The sequence below is a fragment of the Chrysemys picta genome, chromosome 19 (assembly GCF_011386835.1).
Source record: "Chrysemys picta bellii isolate R12L10 chromosome 19, ASM1138683v2, whole genome shotgun sequence".
Classification (NCBI taxonomy): domain Eukaryota; kingdom Metazoa; phylum Chordata; order Testudines; family Emydidae; genus Chrysemys; species Chrysemys picta.
The window spans coordinates 18451638-18473052 of record NC_088809.1 but is presented as its reverse complement, the minus strand read 5'-3'; the positions used below and the strand labels follow the sequence as shown (position 1 = coordinate 18473052).

The 21415-nt window shown below is 39.0% G+C and overlaps 1 protein-coding gene across 19 annotated transcripts in view; it reads right to left on the bottom strand.

The window, feature by feature from the left end:
• CUX1 (cut like homeobox 1) overlaps positions 1-21415 on the bottom strand; it is a 390333-nt gene that overhangs the window by 215517 nt on the left and 153401 nt on the right. For all 19 annotated transcript variants that reach the window (XM_008166185.4, XM_008166175.4, XM_008166178.4 and 16 more), the window contains one exon: positions 5731-5809. In XM_008166185.4, coding sequence (XP_008164407.2) covers positions 5731-5809 — 79 coding nt within the window. The remainder of the gene's footprint in view (positions 1-5730; positions 5810-21415) is intronic.

Sequence of the window (21415 nt, the reverse complement as noted above, 5' to 3'; positions counted from 1 at the left end):
GTACATACGACTGACATTATTTTATAAGCACAAAGGGCAGTATGCTTATGTTCTAATTAAGCAAGTTCCATGGCTCTCTGACCATTTTGGTAAGTAAATTGGTATATACACTTCCCTGTTTATCTGAGTTATCATGAACCTTGCATCTCTTGTTTAATATTATACACCTCTACCCCGATATAACACGAATTCGGATATAACACGGTAAAGCAGCGCTCCGGGGGGGCAGGGCTGCGCGCTCCGGCAGATCAAAGCAAGTTCGATATAACACGGTTTCACCTATAACGCAGTAAGATTTTTTGGCCCCTGAGGGCAGCGTTATATCGGGGTAGAGGTGTACATTGTACTTGGGAAGGAAAAAAAAAAACCACACAAAACAAATTCCTACTTCCCAACATTTATCACCTCTGGTGTAAGTGAAGGATTACTTTTCTGTGTCCTTTTCTGAAAAGCACTAAATGAAGGTAATAGCCTGAAACCTCCACTTCATCTAACAAACTGTCTTCTAACACCTTTAGTAGCTGCTGAAGTCTTTATCAGATTAAAAAAAACAGCATGGGTCTCTTTTTCCCCTTCCCTCCTTCTTTGTCCTGTTCCCTTGTTCCCATAAATTCATCCCATCCTTCCTTTTCTCTTACCTCACCTCTGATCTCACAAGATTTAAACAAAAACATTTTTTAAATGAACCTTTATGTTGTATCCTTTTCTCCCTTCCCACAAGCCCTGTGTGCCTAACTTTCTAGATTGTAAACTCTTGGGGACAGAACTTCCTACATGTTTGTACAGAGCATAGCACATTCTGGGGGCTACCATGATATAAACAAATAAAGCATCTGAAATGGTGGCCTACATGAAAGAAGTTCTCTCCAGCCAATTATAAATTCTCCAGACTCCAACATAGCTGAAATTCTTAGCATACTATATTACAGTACTGGAACTCTGTCAGAGTAAGTTAGCTTACTTTTATCTTTAATACCCTTGACAGAGTTGTTAATATATAAAAACAAATAATAAGCAAATGAGAATCATGGCATTAAGAGCTCTTTAAGAAAAAAGTAGATTTTCTTTTCTGGGCATGGAAATAATTCCCTTTTGTTTATTATTGATTACTTATTACTGGTTACTTGATTAATTTTATACCATCTATTGCCAGTACTTGCATAGTGTAACTTAGAGAAGAAAGCATTATGCCAGATAGCGTTCGCAGGATTGAATCATAATCATGTATGAACAAAATATTTATGTAATTCTTTGTGTGGAAGGCCCTTCCTCGACTGATCCAAAAGTCCATCTTCTCCTTCACATTTCTCCTCAAGGCCTACTCCCACTGTGGCACATATAAAAGAAGTCAGCTAATTTATGATGGCTAGATGTAAGGGTTGATAGCTGGCCCCTTAGCAATCTGCAACTGTAATATTTCATGCAAATATACATAAGAAATTTGCATGTATTTTATTATCCTCTCCCTCCATCCTTTTTATTCCTCTTGTCTTTTTTAGACTGTAAACTCTTCAGGGCAGGGACCATGTCATCAACACACTGGAATCCTAATCACAGAGCAGGTTTGTGAGTGCATTAGTAGTTCAAATATTAAATGCTACTCAAATGTATTTTAGTCTCTAGTTTTGTGAGCTCAAATGTTGGCATAATGCATTGACATTAGCATGAAGAAAACCTCCCTAATATCTTCTGTTTTCTGAAGGCGAGAAAAAAAAAAGAATGAATGAAAAAACCTCGTTTTTCAAAATAAGTTCCACCATTGGCACAATTCTGACAATTCACATGATAGGAATAAATTTATATTAACTCTGTTCTACAACTGAGAAAAAGAAAGTTAAATTAGAAAAGAATTTTTTTTTTAATTAAAAAAAGGTTTTGGTCCCCAACAAAACAAACAGTACATTTTTGAAAAATTAAAGCGACATAAATGTACACAAAACATACTAACGGTATACTTTGTGGGATTTAACTTTAAGAATGATACATTTTTTAGCACACAGGTTGATGGGGTAACTTGAATAGCAATATAAATAGGTGGGAATGGGCATAGCTATCCTTTATATGAGCAAACCATTCTATTTCTAAGGGCAATTTTGCAGATAAAAATGTCACGTTTTTTCCAAAATCTTTACAAATGAGTCCAAGTGAAAATTCTCCATACAAGTCAGTAAAGAAAGTCCTCAAACTTAGCTGAATCCATAAAGGATTGCATCTGGTGTTTCAGTATGGATATATTTAATGAGTAAAATTAAAAATAGTAGCCTTTTTTAATTATACGAAGTGTGTATGTTATTACTGAACAGAGGTATATATGCTTTCTTCAAGACCCATAAAACCACCTGCTGGGAATTAGACATTAGGTGCAATTTTTATATGGTACTATAAAGGATTTCTGATATAATTGTATCCTTGTCATATAACAGTGATGTGTGATACTAAATAGCCACTCTGCAGCATTCCAACCTTCATTCCATGCTGCATCTCTGCAGGATCACAGCATTATCAGATAGCATAGCTTAGTATGCACATCGGAAGAAAACCATAGCTACATTTTGAAACTGAAAATATATGAGTAAATATTTGAGATATCAGACAGAAGTGGTAGGTCAAATTATATACAGTGCTAAACACAAGCAAAACACCACATGCCTGACAAAGGTATGCTGATACCATTTAGCGAGAGAAAGGCCATCCATAAACATAGAAGACCATGTAAGACAGGAAAAAACATGAAAGACTAGCACAAAATGATGGCGTTATCAGTATCAGCACTATAATAAGCATATCCACACAAAGCCATATGGGAAAGTACATAGGTGCTACACCTTCCTATTCACCTTGATGGACTAGATTTAATTTTCATTAAATGGTTTGTGGAAAATAAGTGCTTGCATACCTGTATATAGCCATAAAGGGATATATTGGGTTTATTTTCTATTTTTTAAAATTTTTGTTCCACCATAGGCAGGGATCTAACAAAGGTCTTTCCATTCACCACCCAATCTCATTTAAAGGTGAACACCAAGCAGGCTCTTCCTTCCATGAGCAGGGTGCTGGAACTAGGGGTGTGGCAGTACCCCCTGGCTTGAAGTGGCTTCCATCATATACAGACTTAACAGTTTTAGTCAATGGCTTTCAGCACCCCCGCTATAAAACTTGTTCCAACGCCACTGTCCATGAGGCAGGATTTCTGGAGATTTAACGGCGGGGGGAAACCATGTAGTTATTACCAGCCCCATTGTGTTCTAACCTAGCCATCTTAAATTTTCCTGTGATGATAAGAATCGGGCGGGGGGGGAGGGGAAGGGGGAGAGAGACTGACTGGCATACAAAATACAGTGTGTATATGTAACAAGTGGGCAATGAAGGACTGTGGAGTGTGAAAGAGTGCATGCATAACGTTGCTTGGGCTAATGAAGGAAAGGAAGACGAGAAGTCGTCTTTCACTCACAACTAGGTACTATAGAAATCTCTCTCAAAAGTGAGGATCCCCAAACAGGAGAGTCATACATTTTTATGTTCCACATGAAATTTTCTATTTGACTCTATGCCTTTTGCACAGATGCCTTTTGCACAGATGACTCTATGCCTTTTGCATAGATCTTGCACCTATGATAATGTATGTTTTATCAAAAATATCTTCTACTGTGCAGGAGGGGGAAGAAGCATGCTCTCTTCTTTCTATGTAACCAATCAGTGCTGAAAATGGACCATGAGAAATCAGGTTCATTTGTTTGACAAATTATGGCTTAGAGGACAACATAGCAGGCTGCCATATGCCAAGTGCACAGGACACTCAAGTATAGGCCTTCTTGGAGAAATCTATTACCTTTCTGAGCCACAGGGCAAGTGCAGTAAACTGTGACTTATCTACAAAAGGGTGAGGACACAGAGTAGGAAACAAGTAAACGAATGAAACCTCACAGGCCATATTTGAACAACCTAGCTGGATAAGCTACTGCCTAGGGGGAACGGGTGGGCCCCCTTAGTTGGGCAGAATGAATATGGATGAGTCCATGATATATGTTATCTATATATTAATTGTACTGCACCCAGCACAAAGGGGCCCTTGCCTCTATGCACTTCTGTAATACAAATGATAATAATTTTAATTATAATGCTCTGTCTGGGGAATTAAGTGATGAATACTTAATCATTAAATAAGCTGTAAATAAAATATTGAGAATTTTTTTAACTGTTAAAAATTTGCAATGAATATATGACTGTCTAACTTGTCACTTGTCCATGACCATTGTGACAGACCCAGACCAGTGGGGTACAGGAGTCTGGTAGAGGGCAAATATACTGGTCACTGGATGAGTAGTTTTCTGTTCCCTGAGTGGCCAGAGCAGGGACTGTACTAGAGTAATCAGGAACCTGCTAGAACCAGTTCAGGCAGACAGGCTAATTAGGACACCTGGAGCCAATTAAGAAGCTTCTAGAATCAATTAAGGCAGGCTAATCAGGGCACCTGGGTTTTAAAAAGGAGCTCACTTCAGTTTGTGGTGCGAGTGTGAGAAGCTGGGAGCAAGAGGCACAAGGAGGTGAGAGTGAGAGGGTGTGCTGCTGGAGGACTGAGAAGCACAAGCGTTATCAGACACCAGGAGGAAGGTCCTGTGGTGAGACTAAGGAAGGTGTTTGGAGGAGGCCATGGGGAAGTAGCCCAGGGAGTTGTAGCTGTCATGCAGCTGTTACAGGAGGCACTATAGACAGCTGCAGTCCACAGGGCCCTGGGCTGGAACCCGGAGTAGAGGGCGGGCCCGGGTTCCCCCCAAACCTCCCAATTGACCTGGACTGTGGGTTCTTCTAGAGGGGAAGGTCTCTGGGCTGTTCCCCAACCCACATGGTGAATCTCTGAGGCAAGAAAATCCGCCAGTAAGTGCAGGACCCACCAAGATAGAGGAGGAACTTTGTCACACCATGCAGACAATGATGAAGCTAGAAAGAAAACCCAGGACTCTGACTCCCAGCCATCTTATCTGAACATGACAGCAAAAAGAAAAAAAAAAAGTCTTCTCCAACCAATCTAATGTACCTATTGAGTGTATACAAATATACGCTCTCTCAAATTGTAAGTAGAAAAAAAAAATCTTGAAATTTAGGCTGCCCCAGGAATAAAGAAAACTTCTAATCTGATACTTATAAATGATCAGCCTTTATTTAATAATTATGTACAGACTTAATATTAATAAAATTGAAGCTTGACAGAGTTTAGTTTGTCAGTATCCAAAATGCTTTTCCTATTCACAACTACTTGGCAGCAGTGGTAGAGCCTGAGCTCTGGAAACAAACTGAAAGGTTTGTGTGTGCTTGGAGCTGCGCAGAGTTGCTCTTTTCTCGGCACTTTAAACGGAGCTATGACATTGATTTATTCTGTTTGCATCATTATGATAAAGTTTCAGATAGTCTCTCTCAAAAGTCTGTGAATTTATTTAATAAACCATTAACATTCAGAACAGCTTTCAGAATCATACGGTATTGTAACAATTAAATATAAAATGATTCTCACAATACTTAATACGTGAATTCAATGAACTGTTTTAAGAGGAGCCATCAATGTGCCTAAGTTACAGTTCTTTCAGTTAGAAACAATGCCATAGTACATCAATTTGAGAATAAAACCACTACTCAAATATAACTCAGCAAAAGGCAAAAGAAGAAGAAATTCCCAATAGCATCTGGAACTAAAGAGACCATTTGCTTTTCAGAGTAGGATAATAATTTGCTTACCTGGAACATCAATTAATCTCTTATAGACATTCAAGAAGGCTGCCTCTGCTTCTTTGCTTCTTTTACCTAATGCATCAATCTAAAAAGGGTGAGGGAAAAGAAAGCCTTAGACTTGTTCAAACAAAGACACACACACAGATCAATGGCATCATATACATAAATGAATAAATGTATCAACAATTTCAATTTAATTCAAATGTAAAATGGGAACCTGAGTTCTCTATATACACATTGGGAAGTACTAGTGGGAATCAGCTACAGAAGCTGATTTTTCTATATGTTTGTACTATAGATACTAAAACACCTGTTCTAGCACATCAGTGAACATCCATATTTTATGCACAATACCATCTATTTTAATTCTTAGGCACATAGTATATAGATTAAAACGTATTTGGGACACAGGTTTTCCATGAATAATTTATTTTGTTTGCCACTAACTGAAGCCTAACTATACTATAGCATCATACACAGGCGAGGCTGGTCTCATTCCACCTTTTTCAGCAACATGTGCATAGCTTTGTATTTCTATCAGGTCTCCTGGCAGGTCATGAGACATTTTTCTTGGAACACTGCTATACCAGAGACTAAGCAGCCATGGATCTCCCACATACAAAGGAGTTCTCCTGTAAAGGTTAGACACAAATTTCCATTTAAATTCTGAATATCCTTACTTTTGTGTGCTTAAATTACACCAGTAGGGGCAGATGCTGCCCATAGATACGTATGTGGAACTCCTCCTGAAGATAAGAGGAGCTGTGCATCCGTGTGTGAGGACAAAATGTACCCAATACTGTTTACTGTAGTTTTTCTCAGTGATTTCATTCCCAAAATAAATGGAAGATTAACAACTCCGAGAATGGACTAAACATTTCTTGGGTGAAGAATATGGTTTATTTTTTTTAAGTTCCTAGTGCATTGGATTAGATAACAAAACATTTATAATTATTAAAGTTTGACAAAGCACCTTTTTTATACACCCCAGTGCAGGAGGAGACAATAAGGGAAACAGGAAAGTCTTTGGCAAAGTTTTCTAACAGTACACTGAGGTCTCAGTTAGCACTCAAAGGATGGATATTACAGTACCCATATTTTTACTAAAACACAAGGAAGGATCTGGATATGTAAGCCTCATTTCAACTAGAGAGAAACAATTGATAAGGGATAACATTATGAAACATTTGAAAGATGTGTACGTCAACATGAACTACAAAAAGGAAGGTCCTGTCTAAAAAACGTCCTTGAATTCTTTAACCACGTTACTGATTTGGTAGATAAGGCTGAAACAATGGACAGAGTTTACTGTATCCATGTTTCAGGAAAGTATCTGATACTCTACTACATGAGAGTTTGACTTGCAGAATTAGAAAGTATCCTAAGAGCAACCTATTGAAATGGATTCTAAACTGGCTTTGGCACAGGAAACACAGGGTGCCAGTGAAAGGAAACAGCTCAGGGAGGAGAGAGATAAGGAGGGGGGTGATACAGGGTCAGACTTGGTGCCACATCTGTTTACTTTATATGAAATGACTTTGTAAAGGGAAGGATTTTGAAAAAGCCTAGAACTATAGATTATTACCATAATGGAGGGAGTCAGACATTGTGCACAGAAACAGAGCATACAAATTCCAAATGACTTGTATAGATTAGTCTTATGGACTAATAACTGACTTGTAGAGAACATTATAAAGAAGTTAAGGTGACAAAACTAGGAGAGATGGACAATTGTAAAAACTACTGAACTGCACAATACAGTATATAAACCAAGACAACACTTGGGGGGAGGGGTCCAGGAGGAAAACAAGGACACTATAAGCATCTGCACAATGCTTGGCAGCAGTAACACAATCTTGGGATATTCAGAGAAAGGTTGTAGAGACAGAAGTTATTTTGACACAATACAAGGCTGCAAGTAGAACAATGAGCCAAATTCTGATCTCACTTGCACCCAGGAAAATATGGAGTAACTCAACAGACTTCAGTGGAGTTACACCTAATTAACACAGATGTAATATCGGAACCTAGACTACTTTGTGCAATTCCTGTTAGCTTAGAAAATCAAGGGTATTGGTGAAATTGAAAGCAAGCAGCAGAGTGCAAAATGATTGCGGATTTGGGGAGCAGATATAAATTCTGAAGAAAGATTGGCTATGCTTGGCTTTTACAGTTTACCAAAAAAGGTTATGGAAAAACAGTGGAATCTCACAGGGCATGAGACACACTGGAAAGCAAGGAATAGATGGTTGTGAATAAGTTGTTTATTAATTCAAACACAAGAAACCACAAATGGGAAGATCATGAGGGAATAAGCACATAAGTATTTCAGAATATTTGGAAACTGGAATTTGGAACAAATTGCCAAAGCCTGAAAAGCATAAGATGGTATAAATCAATGCTTGAGAGAACTAAACAATGGTTTTGAAGTAGAGAGAATAGATAGGGGACCACTAGCTAGCTTTTTGAGGTTCAGATGAAGAGGTATATCCTGGATATATAAATGAAAGCTCTGAAAGGACATATGTACCATATGTTGTACTTCTGGATCTCAATGTCCCTATACACAATTTTATCTCCATTTGCAACTTTTCTACATAGTACAGTTCGAAATAATAACTATTAAACTCTATTAACATTAGAGAACTGATACTATACTTATGGGGGTGGGGGGAATCATTCACCCTTTCTATCAAAGCAACAGCATTCCAGTTGATCGAGACATCCTTTCTATGAAAACTTGAATGGATTTATTTTCATATCAAAAGTTTTTCTTTTCTAAAAAATGACACAACCCTATTTTCTGTTTAAACAATATAAAGTGTATCATTGAGGCACCAACACCTGGTTATAAACTGATTATTAAGTATAAAATAGAGTTCAAATGACATACACCTGGTGGATCAAAGATGGCAAACAGTTTTGTAATTGACAGTAATGCTCCTGACTCTTTTGAGTCCTAAATCCAGAATTGAGATTGCAAATAGTTAGACTAAGGCACCAGAATTTCCATTCACATTATTTCATTTTAGGACTATTTGGGCAGTCTGACAAATTATCAATCTGTCTGATTTATAGATTGCGTTTACTGTGAGCACCTTAGCACATTTTATACCCAACACACAAACACAAAACTAGAATAAAGCATAACATTTGTTTTAACATGGATTAAAAAGTAAGTAGGGACACTGCTTCTGAATGTACAGAGGTAGGGAGTGTAAACTAGATAATACTTAGTCCTGCCATGAGTGCAGGGGATTGGACTAGATGACTTCTCGAGGTCCCATCCAATCCTATGATTCTACGTAATAGGGAAAAACAAAGCACCAAAACATATGGTAGTTTAAATTACACAAAGAAGCAGAGTACAAAAAAAAAACAACAACCAGAGACACAGGAAAAACAAAGCCCTGAAATAACATGGAAATAAATATACTTGTACAGTTCACACAACACTTTTAAAATCAAGGTGGTGTTGCCTCAGGAGTCAATGACGACCAGTTGGGACTGGAGTAAGTTAGAACAGTGTTAACTATGTCATAAAAACTCTGGCTGTGGAATTTTGTAAGCTCTAAAAAGTGTAGGGAGCCACGTGTCAACTGAAAATTACACTAGCCAACTTCTGAGATCAGCTCAGCTGTGAACCTTAACTTATCTAAACCAAGCACATTAAGTCTTTTCTGACTAGAAAGAAACAGCAGTGACCCCTGTACTCCCCACCCCCATAAGCATATGTTCACTTTTAAGTTTTGACATACTATTTGTCTTGATAATACCACTGGAGCTATATTGAGATAACAGAAATAAGACACTACTAGTGTGTTAGCAATCCTCCCTCCTTAGCATACTGTTCATCTTTAAAATACCAATGGAGCTATATGGAGATAACAGAAATAAGAAACTAGTGTGTGAGCAATCCTCCTCCTATCCACCTTATTTTCCAAGGTCAAGCTCTTTCATGAGTTGTTGAACAGAGCTCAAAGTTCAGCCCACAGACAGAAGAAATCATTTCCATAATTATCTGTCTACTAGACCAGAGAGACTCCTTAATCTATTCCCAATCCTCAGTCGCCAGTGTGACAGCTGAATTATTGGCATACCACCATACTAGCTTGGACAGCCTAATTTATATACACTGGGTCAGATTCTGATCTCTGTTACACCTGGGTAATGCCAATGAAATCACTCGACTGACCTCTGGATTTACCCACATGTAACAAAGATCAGAAACTGACCATGAGTTTAGTGAGCACTGTCCAAGTCTAGGAAGATTAAATACAAATTTACATTAGAACTATCTGAGTTACAGCAGACCCGTGTCTAGTTAAGTTCAAACAGAGATAGGTAAAACCCATCACTTTAATTTCTAATCTCTAACTCTTTATGCTTTGAGGAAGTTCAATACTAATTGAAAGTCTGAGACTGTACTGCTCCACAAATCCCCTAGATTCAGTGTTCTGATCTGAAAGGAGTGGACTGCACTGGAGAACAGGCTGTACTGAACTAAATACTTTCTCTTACAGTACAGTCACAGACCGAACATTGCACTGCTATATTTTAGAATTTAAAGGTACAGCACAGAAATAAAGCTTTTAGTGGGGAAGTTGGGATTTCCAGCTGCCAGTGCATCTTTCACTGACACTTAACAAGAGCTGTAGTTGTGATGACATGATCAATGGGTAAAAACTCTGGATGCAGAATGAGAAAAAGGCACATGGCAATGACAGCCATGGAGGAGCTAAAGGATCTGAGACTTTCAACATGGATCACAGTTAGATCACTACATATATATTTTTTTGCAATTCAATATTCCAAATATAGCTCATCAGGGAAGGGATCATATTGTCGTCTGTGCCTTGTATTTCAATGACCATGTCAGTGCTTTAATAATTATAGTAATGTTAGCATCACATAAAATATGTCAGACATGCATAACCTGTGTGGAGATTTAATAGGGATGTTCTAGTCCTGATCCTTTTACATTTCACCACTGGATGTACATTTGTGATATTCATCCTCACAAACCCTCCAATAATCTCTAAGGAATAAATATCCTTTTATTATACTGTACCCAACCTGCAACTAATTTACCACCTTAAAATAAATGGCTCATATATCCAATTAACTTTTCAAAGACTAATTATAGAAATAAGTCAACTATTTGGGCTTTAAATTTAATAGATTCCTGACAAATATAGATTTTCACGTGATTAAGGTTGCTTACAACTAAACAAAAGAAAATCCCTTTATTGGTCCCATTTTTCCTGTTGCAGAGGTCTCTATATACAGGATAACCTGGGATACAACCGACTGAGTTAAGGGGGCGCACGCATGGATGCGCGCACACACACACACACACACACACACACACACACACACACACACACACACACTCTCAACTAGGAATTTCTTTACTTTTGTCATTTTGCATTACAAAATTAGCTCTTTTTAATGTAGTTTGAATTTAATTTCTTTGGAGTTTGGAAGTGCCATTAAGAATAGTAAAGGATTGTCACTTTGCTTTTCACTTTGTTAAACCATGCCATAATTCTTGGAGGAACCTCCTGGAAATCAAACAGTGGTACTAGTAAGTATTATTAACACTAAGCAATGATACAATTCATTCTTTGGAGAAATTACAAAAGAGCCAGGCCTGTTTTTCCATCTAAACCATTAGCATGTCGGTTTCAAAGGTGATACATCCTAATAGCTATGCAATACATAATGCATGCTAGAGACCACTTACTGTACAGGTACAGTATCTTTTCTAAGATTAAAAACTTGCCTTTTTTAATGCTAACAGTGATATCTGCATCATGAACCAACGGGCTGAGAATTTCTTTTTTTTTTTAAATTAGAAACTCACAGGTGACAGAACACAAAGCAAAAAACTGTTTTGTTTGATTATTTGCATAAATTAAACACATTTAAAAGGATTTTAATGACGCGTTTAAGAAAAAGCTTGTGAATCTGCTTACAGCACATGGTATATTTTTTGCTGAGCAAAAGATCGATAGATAGAAAAAAAAACAAAAATGGGGCCTTATCATGGAAACAATGGAAGCCTGTGAACACAGTTGCTCTAATGTAGTGCATAGGTATGCCACCTTCTAAGTAATACAGTCCTAGGGACATGTACACCAGTTACATTTACCAGCACATTACAGTTTGATCAAAAGCTATCTGGCATAAAGACAACAGAAGCAGATTAAAGAGAAGATTAGATAAAACAGATTAGCCATTATCTTTGAAAACTCCTGGAAGATGGGAGAGATTCCAGAGGACTGGAAGAGGGCAAATATAATGCCAATCTATAAGAAGGGGCATAAGGACAACCCAGGGAATTACAGACCGGTCATCTTAACTTCAGTACCCAGAAAGATAATGGTGCAAATAATCAAGCAAGCAATCTGCAAGCACATAGAAGATAATAAGGTGATAAGTAACAGTCAACATGGATTTGTCAAGAACAAATCGTGTCAAACCAATATAGTAGCTTTCTTTGATAGGGTAACAAGCCTTGTGGATAGGTGGGTGAGTAGTAGATGTGGTATATCTTGACTTTAGGAACGCTTTTGATACTGTCTTGCATGATCTTCTTATAAACAAACTAGCCTAGATGGAGCTACTATAAAGTGGGTGCAAAACTGGTTGGAAAACCGTTCCCAGAGAGTAGTTATCTGTGGTTCACAGTCAAGCTGGAAGACCATATCGAGTGGGGTCCCACAGGGATCGGTCCTGGGTCTGATTCTGTTCAATATCTTCATCTATGATTTAGATAACAGTATAGAGAGTACACTTATAAAGTTTGTGGACAATACCAAGTTGGGAGGGATTGCTAGTGCTTTGGAGGACAGGATTAAAATTCAAAATGATCTGGATAAACTGGAGAAAGTCCAAAGGACAGCAACAAAAATGATTAAAGGGCTAGAAAACATGACCTTTGAGGAAAGATTGTTTAGTCTGGAGAAGAGAAGACTGAGGGGGGACAGAGTAGCAGTTTTCAAGTACATAAAAGGTTTATACAAGGAGGAGGACAAAAAACGTTCTTGTTAACCTCTAAGAACAAGACAAGCAGCAATGGGCTTAAACTGCAGCAAGGGAGGTTTAGGCTGGACATCAGGAAAAGCTTTCTAACTGTCAGGGTAGTTATGCATTGGACCAATTTGCCTAGGGACATTGAGTCATTTCTCTTATTGGAGGTTTTTAAGATTACACAAACACCTGTCAGGAATGGTCTAGTTATTACGTAGTCCTGCCTTGAGTGCAGGGGACAGGACTAGATGACCTACTGACCCTTCCAGTCCTACACTTGTATTATAAATGGGACTCAGATCCTCCAAAGTTCCAGATCTTCTGTCCCTAAGGCAGACTAAGGCTATGTCTACACTACAGCTGGGATCGATGCTCTGAGATTGATCCACCAGTGGTCCATTTAGCGGGTCTAGTGAAAACCCACCAAATCGACAGCAGATTACTCTTCTCATCGGGGGTAGAGTACAGGGGTCGACAGGAGAGCAAAGTAAGTTAACGGGAGAGTTTCTCCCATTGACCCTCTGCGGTGTAGACTCCGCGGTAACTCGACTTCAGGTACGTCGACTCCAGCTACGTTATTCATGTAGCTGGAGTTGCATAGCGTAGGTCGACTTACCGCGGTAGTGCAGACATAGCCTAAGTCTTCTAAGCATCTCCAGATACACATTAAACATCTCAAAACTTAGTTAACACAGAGCTACGGTTGCCTAGTGGGTACCTCAAGCCCTTCAGAACATTTTGTTCAGCTACACTCAAACCTCTGAAAATAGGAAATCCAAGTTAAGGAATACGCCACCCCTGAAACATCACCTTAACTCTGCCCTCTTTGAGCAAAACCTGACATGCCAATAACACACATACTAACATTCTACCCTTACAGATGCTACAGAACACTTGGGGAACAAGTGTGGAGCTACCTACACCTGACCTACATTCCAACTCTGAGCCTACTCCATGCAAATCAGCTTAGACTTGCTAAATGTTACAACCCCTTCACCATTCCAAGAGGAGTCCTTCTGACACACTGCTTTCATACCCCTCATTAACCCCAGAAACCACACTACTGATGATCCACATGACAAGAACACCTCTGTACATTTCATATCAGAGTAACAGTTATGCCAACCTGCTCCAACTAAATCCTCTACTATCCAATACTACTACACACCTAGCACAATGAACCTAGCTGGAGTGCATGCAGATCTAATGCTGTGATTCACGTCGCTGGAACACAATAAACAATGGCACACTCTCCTAGAATTTCCTTATGTTTACTTGTTATGGCACCCTCTCCCTTCCTGAACCACTGCCAGTGGCTATTACCAGCTCCAGGGGGACAGAGGTAAAGTTGTGCAGCAGGGATGGAGTGTACTGTAATTTTGTATTTCCAGAGGTCTGCGTTTAGCGGAATTCAGTGTTCTGAAGGGCACCAAGCACCACTAGGCAATCTTAACTCTCTTAATGAAGCTTTGGGACATTTAACCTGAACAAAATTGTATGTACCTGCAAACTAAGGACTAGTCTACAAACAGAAATAATGCCTCTGAAAGGTGCAAATTGCCCAATTCTTCTCAATGAGGTGTTTCTAAAGTCTGGTGACAAAGTAATGTCAGTGTTAGCTATTTCATCACTAACCATTTCAATAGAAACTTTCAGCTACTCTGGGATAGGGGTGGGGTATAGGAGGGAGGTTATAGAAGAGAGTCTGGTGTTATGGACAGAGCTTGAGAAGAGTGCCAATATTTTTATTCCCCGTCTGAGCCCAGGGCAGGAAGATGGATGAGATGCCTTCTCCAGCTCTAATTTCTAACATAGATATAATTAAAAACGGAAACACACATGGGAAGGGAATATTTACTAACTGTATAAAATGAAAATATGCCTTAAGGTACTGTCCCAGATTGGAGGCAGCATGGAGTCTGACAACCACCAGTAGGTGCTCTAAGAGGCACTGCGTTGGGCCAGATTCTCCCACTGCAGGATATGAGTAACTCCCATTGATTTCAGTGGGACCTGCTCGTATCTTGCAAGGGGGGGAAGAATAAGGCCCATTGTAATGTGGGATGGAACAGAATGCCAGTGGCATGTGTAGGGGGTATAACAGATGCGGGGAAGCTAGTCACACCCTTCTCTTGTGTGCTGGGGTTGAACATAATCTCACCTATAGCAGAGTTCATAGTTTGTAAAGTTAATAGTTTTGAATATAATATTTCTTCTCTCAAAGGCATATTCTCTACCCGCTCCATGTGTATAACTCTTATTGATATTAATGGGTGTCCTGCATTCTCATCAAGAAGAGCGCATACCCCCTTCCAGATGTCTAAATATATTTAAATCCCATTCCTGAGGGAAGACTGCCTAAATTGCAACAAACTTAGCCGAAATCGATCATTTACACATTTGTACAAACCAAAGAAACAAAACTAACAGCACCATTGTTGTTTCAAGCTGCTCAGTGTTTTCTTTTGCAGTTTAGGATCATAACACAAGATTAAAATAAAGTGTGTGAAACCTTTTTCTGTGTTCATGTTAAAGAAAGAAAAGCTCCACTGGCAGCTGCTGAGAGAATGTTAAAGATAATAATTATCTAGTGGAAATATTAGATTTGCTCCACATTGTCTGTTACATACAATTGTTTAATAGGGCTTTTATTGAAAAGCTGCAAAGCTTTGGGCCTAAATCAATGAGATGAAAGCTCTGAATTTTGATGTATGCTGTTGACTTCCACAACACAGAGCAATTTGTAATAGCTTTGCCTTGCTGTTGTTTTCAAAGCTCCTGCTACATCACAAGCATTTATTTCTGACCACAAAATTACATTTATTCAACAGAAAGCAGCTCAGGGTCTTTAAGAGGTTAACTTCTGGAGTGCTTGGCTGCTCTCCAGCCTCTGTACTAGCATCAGTGCTAATGCAACAGCACACAACAGCACCCAGGCTAGCCATGATTAATAGACTGCTGAATACGCTGCTTTCCACATACACACACTTTTCATTCCCCTGCTTCCATAGATCATGGACTTATCCTCAAAATATCTGACTGAAATTGAATTTGGCTTCTCTCTCAACCGTTCATTTCCTATGTTATGCAAGGTTATATCCTTTTCTGCATGAGCAGAACCAAACCAGCTGCAGCTTTTGAGAAGAAAATGTGTTTTCAATTATGAAGTTGGCCTGAATATTGAACCATAGTTCTACTGCAATTCTAATTGAGCCATCATGGAGCAAACTTACAGGAAAGAAATCATATGAATCAGGTTTGTAAATTTAACAAAAGGAAATTTAAAAAGAAAAGAAAAGATTGATATTAGCCAAGGCATATTCCTATAAAATGCAGGGAACAAGAAGAGATGACTGAACTTTTTTAGGCCAGTCTGTTTACGAACTCATTAAAGCACCCTTTCACTAGTATGATTAGTAGTTCCAGTACACCAGTCTGGTCATATTTTCAACTCCTTTGTCTGCATACAGACAATTACTAAATTACTCTACTGACCAAATCAATAGCTTAAAGAGCAATTCAGCTAAGTACTGAGCCAGAGTGCTCTCATCAGAATGGCAATACACCCACAACTACTTGTCTTGAAAGAAGAAAACTAGATATGGCAGTCACAGAAGATCACAGTCTACTCTTTCAGAGTATTTGCCTTAAAGGATGCTCCAAATTAGGGATTACTGTGTTCCTGTTGGACAATCCTGCTATGCCACATGAAACAAATGCTAATAACCCCAGGAAATCCTTTCCCAGCCTTAATATCTACTTGATGACATCACAAATATGGATTCAGACATTAAATTTCCACAAAGCAAATTTATTTCTATAGCAGAAAGCATAGCCTAAGAACATAAAGCTTTATATTTAGGATTTCATGTGCAAGTGTTCATCTGCTTATATAAATGTGATAACCCATTGCAAACCTACTATGTATTATGTTTATTCAGATGATAACTAGAGGGCGTTTCCTTTCTAAGTTGGAAAACAAATTATAATTGGATAATAAAATACTCTAGCCATTATTTATTCATCCTGGCGTTTAGTATACTGCGATTGAAGAGTTAACTGGAAGCACCCTCAACTTATTGATTGTAAACAAAGAAAAAAAAATGATTTAAAAAAAGAGTTAAGGTTGAAAGCGGAGTTCAGTTGAGTCCAGCTAACACACCTACAAAATTACGTTCTTTATGAAATTCTATACTTTCTAAAAACACCAATGGGCCCCCTTGTTCTATAATTCTTCATCCCTCCCTCTCACACCACCTCATTTACATCATCTCACAAGCTTAAGTGTCCCCCCTAAAGTTTCCACAAACATACACAAGTCAAATAACTAATTTACCAGTTTTGAAGCACAAAGCTTTTTGTCGATTTTAAAAGGAGGGCTTATAAGAGAAATCCAAATGCAATCTTAATTATGGAATGAATATCATACTAAAAACAATAATATACTTCAAGTAGACTGTCCATTCTCAAATAAGTCAGGAAGTGTAAAACTGTTTTGTAATATTTTTGCATTTTAGTTTGATATCCTGTTTTTTCATCCATGTTACTGTAATTGTAACATTACTGTTGGGACTCAATGTATTCTATGCTAGGCTTGTAGAACAAACGTGTGATAAAATCACCACTATACTATGCATTTCAGAACCTTAAGAATTTCATTTTTTCCTTAGCTAGCGATCCCCCATATGCACCCTGCTTTAATAGGTTTTCTTATTGTATTTGTTCTAAGTACATTTTTGAACTTGCAGTATCCTAAATTCTATTTCAGAAGGCTTTTACATTCAATGTTACCATGAAAAATCTGCAGTTCCAAGATCTGTAGATGAAAACAGCTCTTTCCAGCAACTAATGGAAACTGGATATTTGGTAATTGAAACAGTTTCCATCTGCAATTTCCCTGATTTAGATAAACATCCATAGAATACAAAACACTCTGGCTATGTTTTTTTATATTTATAAATATCCATCCATATTATGCAGTGAAATATAAAGAAAATTTGAGAGATCAAACTAAAAGCAAAACATCTACTACTGAAGGAAACCAATGAATAGGTTTAAAGAGATTAGCTAACAGCAAGTATATGTGCTGAATGCTCCACACATTATGCACAAGGAGAATGGTGAGAACATAAGTGATTTTAAGTTTACCGTCTCCTCCAAGCCATGTCTGGTCCACTGATGTCACATGCTTCCCCACTCCAGGATACCTCACAGCATGAACTATTCTCATGAAGTCACAGCCAACATGGAGCCCAACTGGAGCAGAGAGCCATCCTACAGCAGACCTGTAGAGGCTTGTTTCTCCTTATATGGCAGAAGTTTGCTAAACATTTACTACTACTCTTTTACATGCCAAAGGACAGTCAATGGATACTTCCAACAGCATAAGAATATTTTAAAACCCTGCAAAACCATTCTGTATCTAAAGGGGAAAATGACACTTGCATGACCCCTAAAAGGTAGTTCCAGAAGGATTGCATATCGATTGTAAAATTACAAGTATGATACATGCTGCAATATCTCTGGGAGTGGGGTGAGACGCACAACTTCAGAGGACTTGAAATGGAGGAAAGCTTATGCCTCGAATGCCTCTTACTTGTGCTCTGTGGAGCATTCAGCACATAAGTTTGTAATAAGTTATTAAATGAGACTAACACTTGCGAACCAGCTGTAGATAGTGCATTATTACTTGCCAGAAACTGGGCTAATATTTTTTTATTTACTGAAATAATTTCACATTAAGGCTGATACACTGTTTTCTAAGAAACACCATGGTTGAGAGTCATCTATGTTTATATATAATTGACATGATGAGGGTAAAAACAACGAGGAGTCCTTGTGGCATCTTAGAGACTAAAATTTATTTGGGCACAAGCATAAATTTGTTAGTCTCTAACGTGCCACAAGGACTCCTCGTTGTTTTTGCTGATACAGACTAACACAGCTACCACTCTGAAACCTGTTATGATGAGGGTAGTTATGCTGGAGATAAAAGGAATTTCTAAGGCCTGTCTTAGGCCTGGTCTACACTGGGGGGGCTTGGGGAGGATGCAGGGGGAGGAGGAAATCAATCTAAGTTACGCAACTTCAGCTATGTAAATAACGTAGCTGAAGTCAACGTACTTAGATCTACTCACTGCGGTGTCTTCACTGCGGTGAGTCGACTGCTGCTGCTCCCCTGTCGACTCTGCCTGCGCCTCTCGCGGTGGTGGAGTACTGGAGTCAACGGGAGAGCGCTCGGGGATCGATTTATCGCATCTAGACTAGACTAAATTGACCCCCGCTGGATCGATCGCTGCCCGCTGATCCGGCGGGTAGTATAGACCTACCCTTAGGGAGATTCACACCAATGTGACAACATAGATGCAGTTACAACAGTGCCAGCCCTAATGCAGACATGCTGCACTGATGTAAAATGAGGTTTATACTAGCATGTCTTACTCTGGTAACTTACCAAAGCAAGTTAAACCAGTACAAACCGTGATTTATATCAGTTCAGTAAGACTACAGCAGAGGTTTGCTTCGCTGCAACATTGATATATTTATACAAGTGCAAATTTCTCTAAAATAGATAGGACATGTTTGGAGAAGCTTCTTTAAATGTAGCAGGATCAGGGTTTATGACACATACTTGGGCATGCAGCATTCCATTCATTAGAGAAAAGTAGTACACATACGTAGACTTCTGTCAATATATTACAAGACGGAAACCAAAGTGAAAGAGTCTTATAGAGCGTTACAATTCATATAAAGCAACGTTAATATGCAAGTTCCCATTGTCAAACTGATTTACACAGGTCATTCTTTTTCCTTGCATGTTGCTATTATATAAGGAACTTGGTCTGATAAGTTTTTATAATTGTGCTTGGGAAATTAAGTAGTTAAAAAAACATACTGCTTCCAAGCAAAGAAATTATTGCTTGTTTGAGGTACATATTCAGCAGAATGTGCAAAGAATCAGAAATATAACCCTCATCAAAAATAATATGTGCGCACTTAATTCCCTATGTAGATTGCTGAAAATATACTCCTAAATTTCTCCATGCTCTGATGGGAACTGCAACAGTAAAATAATCATTTTACAGCTTATTACACACTTAGCAAGTGTGACCCATGCCTGTTGGGTGTGGTGCCCTATCCCCGTCTAGTGCCACTTAGACGTTAATGAGTCTGCTACAGTCATGTGGCTTTTAGCTCATGCAGTAGGTGCTCATACACTAAGCTTCAGAGGTCCCAGGTTCAATCCCGCCCGCCAACAACCCAGGTCTGTCAGCATTACAAGTGGGGGCTCATCCCAGCTCATCAATTGGGAAGTCTCTGAAGCTCAGGATGGGCTTCCTCAACTAGGGGAAGGATGTAACCTAAAGCTGCTAGATTAATGAGTCTGCTACAGCCTTAACTAAAAGCCACATGGCTTTTAGCTCTCCACCTTTTAGACCACCTAGATGTTAATGAGTCTGCTACAGCCACATGGCTTTTAGCTCATACAGTAGATGCTCAGAGGGTGGTGATGGACGGCAGGAGAGAGATCACTTGATCATTACCTGTTAGGGTCACTCCCTCTGAGCCACTTGGCATTGGCCGCTGTCACTAGACAGGATACTGGGCTGGATGGACCTTTGATCTGACCCAGTACGGCCATTATGTTCATACACTACGCTTCAGAGGTCCCAGGTTTGATCCCGCCCACCAATGACTAGGGGGTATCAGCATTACACAGTTGCAGCTGTGGTACATTCTTTGAGGTAAGAGACCTACAACACATAATAACGTATGAGGTTACAGCCACTATTTACAGCTTCTGATGCACAATTATTTTTTTTTTTTTTAAGAAGTATGAGTTTAAATTTAAAATCTGAAATTTTTCTAAATAAAAATGTAACCTCTCTTATGGTATAAGGTCACATATAAATAGTTCCTGTTTTTCTCAGTGTGACTTCCACAGGTGCTTGCACTAGTGCACGCTGGCCACTGACATTTTAATCAGTGCAATTCAGAGCTCTGCTCAGAGCAGGTCTAGTTGACACAGGTTAAAAACACTGGTGGGTTGCTCTACACAATCCATCTTTTCCTCTGGTGTGGTAGCAATGCCATGGAACCAAGGGAAACCAGAAGAAAAATACCAGTGAAGAAACAGGAATTGTCAACATGGCTCTGCAGTTCAGACTACGGGGATATGAATTTCAGCATGTACTAGCTTGCAGTGCTGTAACTCCCCCACCCGGACACAACAGGCACAAACTAAAAGCTATCTAGTTCACATTAACTTTTTAGTCCTGTTTAAAGAGCACTCTGGCCAGATCTACATTATAAACTTACGTCGGTATAACTATGTTGCTCAGAGATATGAAAAACCCAAAGCAACGCAGATATACTGACCTAACATCCAGTGTAGACGACACTATGTCGACAGGAGGGCTTCTCACACCGACATAGCTACCGCCTCTCACTGAGGTGGATGCACCACTGCAGCGTTTTAAGTGTAGACCAGCCCTAACTTAAGGTGAATTAGGCACCTTTTAGTTCACGCCCACAACATCCACACAGGGGAGTTACAGCACAGCACACCAGTGAGCACTGCAATTCACACCACCGTAGTCCACACTGCAGGGCTGTGCAGACATTGCCTTAGAGCATATTACTTTTTAAAGTGTTA